General features: G+C 39.4%; 1 protein-coding gene across 1 annotated transcript in view; it reads left to right on the top strand.

The window, feature by feature from the left end:
* Positions 1 to 13,619, top strand: part of CAT (catalase) — a 36,140-nt gene that overhangs the window by 19,761 nt on the left and 2,760 nt on the right. The window contains exons 9-11 of the mRNA XM_008002350.3: positions 3,662 to 3,800; positions 6,536 to 6,666; positions 12,295 to 12,402. Coding sequence (XP_008000541.1) covers positions 3,662 to 3,800; positions 6,536 to 6,666; positions 12,295 to 12,402 — 378 coding nt within the window. The remainder of the gene's footprint in view (positions 1 to 3,661; positions 3,801 to 6,535; positions 6,667 to 12,294; positions 12,403 to 13,619) is intronic.

Genomic DNA, 13,619 nt, shown 5'->3' with positions numbered 1-13,619 from the left:
TCTAGGGATGATTTTTATGAACTACATGTATGCTGCCAGTGATAAAGGCAGTGGATTAACCATTCACCTTGCTAATGTTGTTAAGCTATCAGTATGTTTTACTTTTTAATATGCTCTTTCAAGAGTACCAAGAGTGAAAAATTCTACTTTGGATCAGAATCAGTAGGAAAATAATTGGCTTAATAATTACTGTGTAAATTGATCTCTTGTGGTTTTGGACTGTGACCTTGAAACAAAGGTTAAAGATTGTACCCCAAATCAGACCACAGCGACTGAAGGTTACTTCTTATGTAAAGTATCTGATTCCAGTTCAGGTTTCAGTCTGCATGGAGGACAAGCTTAAGTTTTTTTAAAAGTAATTTTTTTGCTTATGACATTGGGGAGCATCCGAGGCGTTTATAGAAAGTAAGTTTTTCATTAGTTTTTAGTTCAGTTCCACTATTATAAATTGAGTACCTGTCTGTTGTGTATGGTGGACTGTCTTGGGTGCCATAACGTAAGGCAGAGTGCCGTGGTGATCCAGGAGGCAAAATTTTGTCTGATAGGAGGCCGGCCACAGAGTTTCATGAACGAGGTAGCATTTGACATTGTTTTGAAGAATAGATAGGATTTTGATTTTTAGTAGGTAAAATGGGGCAGGAGAAGGACTTGAGTATAGGCACAAAGGTGGAGCATGTTAGGTGTGTTGAAACTATAAACAGTCACTCTTTCCTGAATGAGAATAGAATTTGGATAGGTTCGTTGAGTATATGTCAGAGGCGACCTTAAATGCTTGACTGAGTAGGAGTGAAGAACTTTCTTCAGTTTTTAGAAATGTGGTCTGGGATGTATTGAGTAGAATCACTCCTCTTGGTGATAAATAGAAAAAGCGGGAACTAGGGGTTGGGAATAGAAAAAGGAAAGTCAGGCAGTTCTCAGAGGAAAAGCAGAAGTTGCACTGAAACCAGGGAGTAGAGGAAGCTAAAACAATGTGACCCTGGGCCCTGAAACTTCCCCGGTGGCTGAACTGTGTGAGGGTGAAGCTAATGGGATTTGCCAAGGCATAAAATTGTCATGGGCAGAGCTAAGGCTGCATAACTCTGGTTAGACAGGGAGGGAATGGATTGAGGAATACAAGGTTACCTAAACTCTTTTCACAAGAATCCAAGTCACCATGGGTCTTTGGAACCACAGTGGGACCGTGAGGCAGTCAGCAGCACTGAGTTATATAATTTGAAGAACAGTGAAGATTTGAATGGAGAACTAGGCCCCCGAGAAAAGGACTGCAAAGCAAATACATATTCTCTACATCCTAAGAAAGCAAATGTCTAAGGCAGCTATTGAAACAGTGGGGAAGAGAGTCCTGAAAAAGGATGACAAGTAGAAATTAATATAATTTCTATTAGTATTAATTTCAGTTCGGGCAAATATATCTATTTTAAATTCAGTGTACTCTTTATAGGTTTTTTTTTTTTTAAGATGAATTTTAGAAAGTGTTTGAAAGAGCTTTCGTAAGTTTGTCGAGTTACTGTTTCTAGCCTAGCTTTTCCCCACCCTTCTTAGGTCATTTAGCTATGAGTTCCAATACCATGGAGCCTGTGAGGAGCCATACAGTCGGGGAAGGACTGTTGTACTCATTTAGCCATTTGGTGACCGTTATGGAATGATTTGAGATTTTTTGAGTAGGGAGTATGTAGATTGTCTTGTTGGACCAGAAGTGGAAAGCCAGTTAGGAGGGCTTTGGGGTTATTCTTGCTGAGAGCTCATGAGTATTGTAGCCTAGGCAGTGGCAGTTGGTATATTAATGGGCAGTGTTTACAGGTGTCTTTTAACAAGGTCATGTTAATAAGTTTTATAACTTTATCCAAAGTGGTGAGCCACACCATGATGAAATGGACAAATAATATAATACAAGTCATGGAGTGATTGTCCCCTGAATACCTGAGGACACAGGTGCAGCCTTTCTTGCTCTCATTCTCTGTATTTTGCCAAGAGTTGGAGAAGTTGAGCCGGTTGCTTGAGTGGGAAAGGCTTTCCCACTCATGCAGGTCCAGCAAGGGAGTTCAGGCACAGGGCCTTGGGGAAGGCCTAGATTCAAGCTGGTGTCAGGGTATGACCTCACTGTGCCCATTTCCCAACCTTTGCTGGTCTCCACCTATAGGTGGGGTAAGGTTGCCTGATAAACACAGGGTGACACAAAATCAGGATTATGTGATAGAGGCTACATTCAGGAGCTGCCCACGGCAGGATTGTATCTCCTATCCTGTTGATGGAGTCAAGAGCACAACTTTTTGAGCCAGAGGAGACAACCAGCTTCCAACCTATAGCTGAGTTTTGGTCATGACTGCATGGCTTGTCATCTAAATATGACCTTAGGCTATTTGAAATGATGATAAGAGGGAGTCGTTCAGCCAAAAGCAAAATATTGACAGAACCCTTGTACTGGATTAAGTCTGTTGGTATCAGTGATTTGGTACAAGATTATTGCTTAAGTTGCCCTATTCAATTTGGTTTTTATTTTGCCTCATAGAATTAGGGATCTAAAAATACTTTTAAGATTCAAGGCCAGTGGTAAATTCAATGGAAGAAAAATTGCTTATAGAAAAGAAGTATGAATAATGAGAATAGTTCAATCATTAGATATTAAGATTAATGTGGAATTTATCTTAAAGCTTTTGTTTGAGCATTAACTGAAAGAAATTTCAAAATGCTTGCCATCCTTGCCTTGGTTAATATGGAACATAATTTAATCTTAGATTCATGACCTTTGGCATTGTAAGGCTTTCATTTTGAACCATAGATTTTTTGTTGTTGTTGTTCATATCTAGAAAGTCTCAGAGCTCAAGGTGTATCTGAAATAATTCAGAAGGCAGCATGGGAGGTACTTTTTTTTTCTGATCTTGCTCTGTTGTCCAGGCTGGAGTACAGTGACACGATTGCAGCTCACTGCTGCCTCAACCCCCTGGGCCAAGGAGTCCTCCCACTTCAGCCTCTTGGAGTAGCTGGGACTACAGGCACATGCCACCATGCTTGGCTAATGTTTTAATTTTTTTTTTTTTTTTTTTTTTGTCGAGACAGGTCTCGCTGTGTTGCCCAGGCTGGTCTCAAACAACTGGGCCCAAGTGATCCTCCCACCTTGGCCTCCCAGAGTGCTGAGATTATAATAGGCATGAGCCACTGTGCCCAGTTGGAAGTGCTTATTTGAAGAATTTCCCATACTGTTGGTTTTGTAGAAATTTGTTGCTTTTTGTTAAGAGCAAATGATTGGTGCTTCCCCTGGAGTGAGGGAATGAGGAGGAATAGAATTAATTCAATATTTCAGTTAGTTAATGTTCTAGCACATTTGTTTTATAATGTGATACTTCCTTGGGAATAGCAAGTAATACAGTATAAGACAAGACACTAACTTGTTATGCAGAAGGGGAAAAAAAAAAAGGTATTATTGCCTAAAACAGACGGGAAGATTTATGGTTGGCCATAGGGCCTGGGGAATTAAGAACTGTTCAGTTAGGGAGAACTCGTAAGAGTAGAGGCTTCACTCTTAAGTAGGGGGAAAGGCAGAATTTTGTGGTAACCATGTACAGAGTGCTTTGTACTTCAAATTTCAGAATGAAGTTTACAGCCCATTCCTATGTTATATGTTACTGCCCCTAGTCAGTATCTATTGCATTTATTACTGCAGGGCCGCCTTTTTGCCTACCCTGACACTCACCGCCACCGCCTGGGACCCAATTATCTTCAGATACCTGTGAACTGTCCCTACCGTGCTCGAGTGGCCAACTACCAGCGTGACGGCCCCATGTGCATGCAGGACAATCAGGGTAGGCCTTAAGACATTGGGCTCCCCCTGCGCGGGCAGAGGGCATGTGGAGCAGATGGGCGGGAGGCCAGGCCAGTGGCTCTCAAGGTGGCCCCGCAGGACCTCCTGCTTGGCGAAGGTGCTCTCCAGGTGCTGCTAACTGGGCGTTTTTTTGCCCAGCAGTGAAGATTTAGGCTGCCTGAGGACTCTCCATGCTTTTAATCTATTTTATATATTTTATTGGGAGTTTCCACTTCAGATGTTACTTGTATCCAGTAGTTAAAAGCAGGGAGTAAGATCTTTCACACTGGCTAGAGTATGGTAGCATCCAGCTTGGGAGTTAGGTTTTGAAGACACTTCACCAAAATGGACAGTTCCTGAAATCACTGTGAAATCATCAAGACTTAGACCCTTAGAAGTGCGAAAGCCAAGAGTTGGAGTCTTTTGTTTCTCTCTGCAGTTCTGTTGTGGCCCCAGAGGAGCAGGTCTAGCCCTAGCTAGAATTTGGAAGGGAGCTAGAATTAGCGGGGAAGGCTGGGGAGAAGAGAATAGGGGAGGCAGAGCAAGTCAAAGGATTCCCCTCCCTTCATTTTTCCCTAAGTGAATAAAGTCATGTGAATCAACTCTACCACTTTTTGTTTTTTTTGGAACTCATTTATCAAACTTATAATCTTTTTCTTTTAACTACTTTTTTTTTGGTGTCGTATACAAACAGCCTCTAGTTCTAATTACTCATTCTAATAAGTCAAGCAGAATGCTTGATTGAAGTTTTTTCCTTTTACTATTCCACAGTTTAATATAGATCTTAGTTATTTTCTTTTCCCATTTAGGACACGTGTTTTAGTAATATGGACTGCATGCCTTGATTGATCTCTTTAGAAATTTTACTGATGATTTATGTTTATAGCCACAGATGTCTATATTCGAAGAAAGTTTATTTTTCTGTAATAAAACTAATACATGTGTCCTAAAGAAAATTTGGAAAACATAGGAAAAAGAAGAAAAAAGAAAAATACCCATATAGTACCAACACCCAAAGGCCACAGCTGTTACATTTTGCTATATTTATTTATTTTTTTATTTTTGAGACAGAGTCTCACTCTGTTGCCCAGGCTGGAGTGCAGTGGCATGATCTTGGCTCACTGCAGCCTCCCCCTCTGGGTTCAAGCGATTCTCATGCCTTAGCCTCCTGAGTAGCTGGAACTATAGGAGTGTGCCACCACGCCAGCTAGTTTTTGTATTTTTAGTAGAGACAGGGTTTCATTGGCCAGGCTGGTCCTGAACTCTTGACCTCAGGTGATCCACCCACTTCGGCCCCCCAAAGTGCTGGGATTACAGGCATGAGCCACTGCACCTGGCCTGATTTTAAAAGTAGAGCATTTGGGCTATGACCTTGAAGCTCCGTGAAAGAGCTTATTTGTTCTTGTGGTCAGTGCCTTAAAGACAACTCCCACTTTGAGTAAAGGTCAGAGCTCATTTGGAAGCAGGATTTTAAAAATTAACTAGGCACATTTCAAAGAGCTAATTCTTAATGAAGAAAGCACTGTGATGGCTGGTTGTTGGAGCATTTTGCTTTTCATGTAGACGTGGCTGATCTGTTGAATTTCTTGAGCTAATAATTGGGCTCCATAATAATATAGTGTTCTTCCTTCCCCTACACCCACACTTGGTGTCTTGATGAATGTCATACATAGGCATCTCTTGATTATCTACTGTGGATGATCTGTTATGGCAGTGAGCTGGCTAAAATTCCGACCCCAGATTGGTTTGCTCAAACCACTTAATATGTTTCTGGGCCACTCCTGTTTAGGCAGTGTGTGCTCGGGTAATGAAAGCTTCTGCTAATGTCAGCCAAAGCAAAGTATAGTTGAGAAAATAAATATACCAAAATGAAAAAACAGCCTCATAATTTATTTCAAAAGTCAAAGAAAATATTTTGATTGTATTTGTCACTGTTTTTTATAAGTCCAGATAAGTAAGTGCTGATATACAATTACCACATTTTTTTAAAATTCTTTTTTTATTGATCTGTGGAGGGTGTGAAAGTGAAGCTACAATGGAACAAAGTCATCATCGTCAGTAAAGGAGAGATACCCTGAGAATCCTAAAAACACTTCAAGGAATAGCAAAATAGAGTTCTGTAATGGAAATACTGTATATGCTGGGCTGGAGGAGACAAAGAACCCAGAGTTCCAACCCCATATCTACCACTGGCTTCTGTGTGATCTTGCAGCAGTCAGGTCACATCACAGAGCCCCATGCTTGTGTCTGTAGATTCAAGGAGCAGAACCAGAACTTTCAGATTTCCGTCAAGAATGTTGTGATGCAGTGTTTGAATTGAACCCGAGTACAAATGACACAATTTTTCAAGTCAATTTTGAAATTTGTCTTTGAACCTCATCCCTGTATGGTGGCCAAATCAAGCACACGTGTATAAACTTCTACATGTGCTGTAAGCCTCAGAAGACTTGATAGATGAGACCCTTTGAAGCGTCAAAAGGGACTTTGAGATTCATTCATAAAGTGCGGCAGCCTGTGCAAGCATTTAGCAGATGGCAACGTTCCCTAAGAATCTTCATACTACCTGTAGCTAAATGCAGGAAATTAAAAATAACATGTGTGTGTTGTGTTTATATCCGTGTATGTGTACATGTGTATTTGATTACCACTTAAATTTATTTCTCATCACAGTGATTATTTGCAGAATTACTTGACTTTTCTTGTTCCTAAGTGCATCTGGGTGGTTTTCTTTTGAAGGTGGTGCTCCAAATTACTACCCTAACAGCTTTGGTGCTCCAGAACAACAGCCTTCTGTCCTGGAGCACAGCACCCAGTATTCTGCAGAAGTGCGGAGATTCAACACTGCCAATGATGATAATGTTACTCAGGTAATGACTTCTTTGTCTGCTATGGAAGTTACCTGCTAATTCTCCTTGTCAATGCCTGCATAATCTGCATCCCCCCTCCCACCCCGCAACGTCCAAACTGTCTGATGTATCTTAAATTGAATTCAAGGAAGACTCATCTGTGATAGTAAATTGGGCCCCTAACTGGCTGGAGTTGAAGGGTTTTATTCCTCTGGTCTTTTGCCTCAAGGTATGGAGACTCCGTCTCAGTTTCTTCAAACTTTATTGAAGGGATATGGGGAGGGGGACATTGGGGAAACAGTGATTTCGTGGGAATTTAAGAAATGAGCGTATACAGCTTATGTGGAGACAAATCTAAGAATCTGGGCAGGACAGCCCAGGTTCAAGGACTAGAACTAGAGATCCAAAATAGCTCCAGGAGCCTCAACCATAAGAGTGTGGGTGTTTCCACTGCAGAGCTCGCCCTTCACGTGGCTTATTCTCCATCTGTCTGCTTCTGCTTGCCGGTGCTAATTGATTATTTTTACCAGGGCTTCCTGTTTTCTCCTATCTGCGTCAGAGCTTCTGTTTTGTCATTGTTGTGGCTTTTCCACAATGGTTTCTCCTTTAAGGCATCTTTCTCCATGTATTACTCTTTTTTTTTGGACCACCTTTTACTCCTTCTCTCAACACGTCTATCTCAGATTCTACAGAGATAGAATCCTATTGACTTGGCTAATCTTTTCACCCCAGGTCGCACCATTGGCCTTGGTCAGCCTCTAGTTAACTGCCCCAGGTCAAGTGCTCATCCTCTTTCCAGTGGCTTATAGCTGCCCTAAGGGCTGTTTCAGCACATGCTATGAAGGAGGCCCTCAGACTTGAAAGGGCCTGTGGGTGGGCAGCTGTCTCCTTAATGTGTCCAGTGCAACTTATATCACACACAATAAAATAATAAAGTTAAAAGTATAGTTGTTCTAGAGCTCTGTTTGAGCAGTTAGTGTTAAACTTAGTATTTAAATTAGATTAGAACCTATTTCTAGTTTCTCAGTTTGTGAGTGTGGGTTCCAAGTAAAAGATACTTAAATACATGAATTAATTCACTGTGAGGATATCTTTGCTTGAAAAGCATTTACGTATATACATATATATGTATATATAAAAAATAAATTACGTTATCGTAGGATATAAACCATTTTTAGATGAGCTTAAAACATTTCCTGCAAACCTTTTATGTAACTGCATTATTTTTGGTGATGCAGATGACACCAAGTATGTTACAGTACATTCCCTGCCTCTCAAAGAATTTTGCCTATGTGAGGTCAATACAGGTGTTAAACCAGCTGATACAACCCTTGCAAAACTTAATTAATGAGGCTATTGCTTACACATGAGAATTTATTATGTGCTCATCCTTATTTTATTGAGAGAGTTTCTTATCACTATATAGGATATAGTATGGTTTTGAAGTAATCACAGTACTATTGTTATAGATTCATAGCATAATTCTGTGATGATGTATCACATGAGAAATACATAAGAAGGTCCAGATTTATTCTCTTAAAAATGATTCACTTGGGCTTGCCTCTGTCTATGGCAGACTAGCTTGTATCATACTTACCATTTCATGGAGAACATTGAAAAGGTGGGTAAAATACATAAAGCATTTGTTTGAAGGCTTTGGAGAGCTAACAAAGCAACAAAGATTTAAAGGATCAAGATCAAAGATAGAAAAGAAGTGCAGAAAAAAAAGTGCAGAGAAATAAATTTGACATTTGGGTTCCTTTCCTCTTGAGGTATTTGTTAATTTGTAAGCACTGGTCCAGAAGTTGAGTGGTGTTTACAGCAGTCTTATGAGTCTAAAGGGACAAAAATTGGAATTCAAGGTCTGCAAAGAAGCAGAGCCTCTAGTTACACTCAGGGCTTTCAGTTGAAATCCCTGAAGGGCCATACCTAGGAATAAGGGCAAACTTGAAATAAACTTGCTCTCACAAAACATGAAACACAACTTTCCCCTGCTCAGTCTCAGATTGGATTAAGGTGATCTCTCTCTACGCCATCTGTCAGAAGCAAACAAAATTTTCTTTGGTGGAAAATAGAACCTCAAATGATTCTAGACCTTTGTATATGGAAATGTTCAGCATTCAACAATAAATGACCAGGCACCTAACACATTAAGACCTTATGACCGAAAATCAAGAGGGGGAGAAAACCCCCTACAAACTGACAGTACAAACAAACCTACTGGAGGCTTAAATAATGGAACTGTCAGATACAGGTTTTAAAATAACTAATTAATAGGTTTAAGAAAATAGATGACAGCATGAAGAATTTAGTAAGAGAACTTTAAGCTATAGAAAAAGAGTTGAATGGACATAACTAGAAAATGTAACAACTGAAATTAGAATTTAGTAGATGGCTTTTAAAGGAGGTTAACATGGCTGAAGAGAAGATTAGTGAATTGGAAGATAGAACAATAGATATTATCAAGGCTACTTCATCCGAGGAGTTCGAGGCCGTAGTGAGCTATGATTGCTCTACTGCATTCCACCCCGGGTGACGGAATATGTACACATACTTTTTTTTTTTTTGTTTAACCCTTAAACCTGTAGGCTGGGTATGGTGGCTCACACCTGTAACCCCAGCACTTTGGCAGGCCAAGGCAAGTGGATCGCCTGAGGTCAGGAGTTTGAAACCAGCCTGGCCATCATGGTGAAACCCCATCTCTACAAAAAATACAAAAAAATTAGCTGGGCATGGTGGCGGGTGCCTGTAATCCCAGCTACTTGGGAGGCTGAGGCAGGAGAATCACTTGAACTCGGTAGGTAGAGGTTGCAGCAAGCTGAGACTGCGCCATTGCACTCCAACCTGTGCAACAAGAACAAAACTCTGTCTCAAAACAACAACAAGAACAAAAACCAAAACTAAAACAACAACAACAAAAAGTGTTATTTGGTTCTTTTTCAAATCTACCTGTTTTTCTCCTCATATCCTATTGTCTTAATAATAATCCTTTTTTGCATCTCTTTAGATATGTATGTTTATTTAAAAGCCTCTTTCCAATGATCATGTCTATGATTCTTCCATCTATTATTGCATGTGTAATTTCTCATGGGGTTTCCTTGTATGTGTTATAATTTTTCACTATGACTCATCTTCAACAGGAGTTATTTTCTGCAAAAGTACCAAATGTATCCTAGTTGTAAAAGTGATTAACTAAATCTCTGAGACAGCAAGGTTTTTTTTTAAAATGGATTTTATTCAGTGGTGTGTTGATAAATATTTAACAGCTGGCTACCTGGGGAGAAAGCCCTGGTTTGTAGTGTTTATCCATTTTCATGGTGGAAATATTTCATAGGGCTGATTTCAGGCTACTAACGTGATGTTACTAAACCTGTGGCATTGCAAAATGATGTACTATATCACTGTTATGTAGTATTTCCCCCAGAGTGATACAGTAGACACAAATGACTTCAAAAACATAGGTAATATTTATTAATTAGGAAATGATGTTTTGAGTATTACTTTTGTTTGTACTATACTTAATTATAAGTTTATGTAATTTAATCTTTATAATGGCTGTGTTTCTACTGTCATAAGCAAGCTGGCTGCAGCATTCCACTGGAATTGCAGGAACAAATTCTTACACTTCAAGATGTTCAAGATTGTAGATTGAGGTGACAGACTGAGGTGTAGATTGAGGTTCAAGATGGCAAATTGAGCTGACACGGGAGGCCTTTCTTCTACTTCTCACATATAGACATGCTAAATTAAGTTTTTTTAGTTGTTTTATTTTTTACTGTCCCAGTTTTCTCATAGAAAGATTAATTTTTTTAAATAATGTAGCTGGGCTAAAAAAATAAGTAAGTTTTAATTTCCAAGTCCCACAAATGAAAAAGGAATCAGAGTAGTGCATGAACATTGAAAGTATATATTGTGTAATGGTAACCAGACCTGATTTGTACCTTATGAAGATTTTATGCCTCTAAGGGGTTAGGAGTTGAGGCCATAGGCTTCACATTTTTCACAGAACTAGAGCTCAGCTCTTGGCATAATGGTGAGAACCAGGAAAGGGCACCTCAACTACCCATCAGACTGAGGATGCAGTTTGGAAGCATGTGGGCTCTGAATGGAAGCAGTCAACTCCAAGAAATTGGGAGTCTTTCCCCTATGCTGTGCTTAAATGAGGTCCCTGCATTCTTATTTCAGTTGGAACCATGAAAGACCTTAACTGAGAAACAAGTGAATCAGTGAACCCTGTTAGGTCTTTGCAGAGATGAGAAAATCACCACAGGAAGACACTTTTACAACTAAGATACATTTGGTACTTCTGCAGAAGATAACTCCTGTTGAAGATGAGTTATAGTGAAAAATTATGATACATACAAGGAAATCTAATGAGAAATTACACATGCAATAATAGATGGAAGAATCATAGACATGATCATTGGAAAGAGGCTTTAAAATAAACATACATATTTAAAGAGATGCAAAAAGGGAATATTATTAAGACAATAGTATATGAGGAGAAAAACAAACAGGTAAATTTGAAAAAGAACCAAATGATATTTTCTAGAAACAAAAATTACTATCCATGAAATAAAAACTCAACAGATATTTCACGTTTGAAATAGAAACTCAAATGTGACCCAGTCGACGTTTTCACAAAATATGTCAAATACAGCTGAAGAGAGAATTAGTGAATTGGAGATAGGCCTGAGAAAATCCCCAGGATATAGTACTTTGATTAGATTGTGTTATATCTGATTAACTTTGGTAGCAGGTTTAAACTTTACTCAAAAATTTAAAAACATAATTATAGCCTGATATTTGATGACTTAGGGAAATGATGCATCTCTTAATATGTTATGAAGGTGATACTTTGGATAATTGGATATTATTGGACTTTATAAACATTAATAGAACAGCACATAGAACAGAGTCTGGCACATTATAGATACTCAATATTTGTTGAATGAGTGGAATGAATGAATGAAATGTAAGAATAAAATCATAGCTACAACCTGTTTCAGAATTGGGCAGAGGCTGCTTGGATTCACATACCTGATACTAAGCTCCTATTTTTCATTTTAATTTATGGATATTTATTTTAGAGGAAAACCCAATAATCTATCAAAATATCACTATTCATATGTTTTGCCTAAGAAATATTGGCTTCTGAATAACTATAGATGCACATGTATGAATGAGGTAGTTTTTAGATATCTCTCTCTATATATAATTACATATCTATATATCAAATTATATCTCTAGCTAAATTAGTTTTTATTTTCCTCCATGGTTCTGGGTGAATTGAACAAAGGTTATATTGTGCTAAGTTTACATTCAAAGGCAGCTTGCACATTTTAGACTTGTCAGTATTAAGCATGTGGTGAGGTTTTAAATTGTAGATCTATTTATAAGAGATTTATAGCAGTTACTATAAAGGATATTATTAGAAAGCAGTTAAGAGCTATTAATAAATGAATTTTACTTATTTTGCTTAAAACAAAAAATGAACACAACCCAAATGACAGTTTTAGTTAGTAATTTAAAATTATTCTTAAATTCTAACTTTTTTTATCATTGATTTCGTAAGTGTTGTAGTAGGTGAACTTTGTTGGTAATAAACTGGTGATTTGAGTCTCTGCACTTGCTCTTTTCCCTGAGCAGGTGCGGGCATTCTATGTGAACGTGCTGAATGAGGAACAGAGGAAACGTCTGTGTGAGAACATTGCAGGCCACCTGAAAGATGCACAAATTTTCATCCAAAAGAAAGCGGTGAGTCTTTGTAAGCTGAAGGGTGCCCTCTGCTGGCATGGGAAGACAGTGCAGCTGTGTGGGAGAACCCTAAAAAGAAAGCGCCATTTCTATTGTACTTGACCTAGGAGGACTTTAAAAAAAAAAAATACTAGTAATCCCCAACCAACTTCTGATTATTTTCTTTCCGTGTTTTATCTGGTCTGGCATATCCATTGGTCCTTTGCTGTTTGTCCAATGTGTACTAATTTAGTTGTGTTCAGAGTGAATTTTATCCTATGCTGTTTAATTCGGCTGCAGCCAAGTTCTGTGCAAGATAGTGAATGTCCAATATCAAAATTTGAGTCCTGCTGCAATTCTACTTAAACTTTGGATGGTAATAAATATATCAGCTGGTGTGATGGCGTGTACCTGTAGTCCTAACTACTTGGGAGTTTGAGGTGGGAGGATCACTTGAGCCCAGGAGTATAGGGCCAGCCTGGACAACACGGGGAGACCCTGTCTCTAAAATCAGTCAATCAGTCAATCTGTCTGTCTGTCTGTCTTTTTTGCATTTTTATGGTTTGAAACCTGCCTAAAGGCTTAGTGTCATGATACCTCAATCCTCCTTCAGATGCAAACTAGAAATTTGCATGATTTCTGGAATAAGAACTGCAGTGCTTCCAAAAGGCAGGCTGGACTTCCATGCTAAGGTGCTGGGGTATTTCTGATGGTCGCTCATCGAGCTGCATGAAGCCCTCTCACTTCTGGTTTCCTGGCCTGTCCCAGAGCTAAGCTTTTTGAAAATCTAGAAATCCCCCTTTTTCCTTGGCCCCTAGTTGCTTCTTCTCTGTTCCTAGGGGCAGCTGGGCTAGCAGCTGTCTGGGCTGTGTCCAAGGGCCTGGGTTCATGTATCAGCAGAGAGCCTGACGGGCGCTCTGTGCAGTAGGCAGGGTGGGATTTATCTTCTTTTACTGGAGAGAATGGATAAGACAGCTTGCAAGTAGCAGAACTGAGCTGGAACCCTTGGCATTCTGCTTTCACATATGCTGAAACTGTAAGGCTTTTATGGGTTCCCAGTGCCATGCCTCCTCTTGCTGTCTGCTGGGGAATTCCTGCCTGAAGTATGTGGAGTTGCGCTGCCATGTACCAGTGTTCTTGTATCCTTCACATTAACTTTAGGCTGTGTCTGGGCCCGTTTCTCAATATAAATCGCTGTAACTTGTTAAGCGCTTACTCTGAGGTCAGCTGTTTCTATG

The sequence above is a fragment of the Chlorocebus sabaeus genome, chromosome 1 (genome assembly GCF_047675955.1).
Source record: "Chlorocebus sabaeus isolate Y175 chromosome 1, mChlSab1.0.hap1, whole genome shotgun sequence".
NCBI lineage: Eukaryota > Metazoa > Chordata > Mammalia > Primates > Cercopithecidae > Chlorocebus > Chlorocebus sabaeus.
The sequence above is the reverse complement of the archived record's forward strand: the minus strand, read 5'-3'. Positions and strand labels throughout refer to the sequence as shown.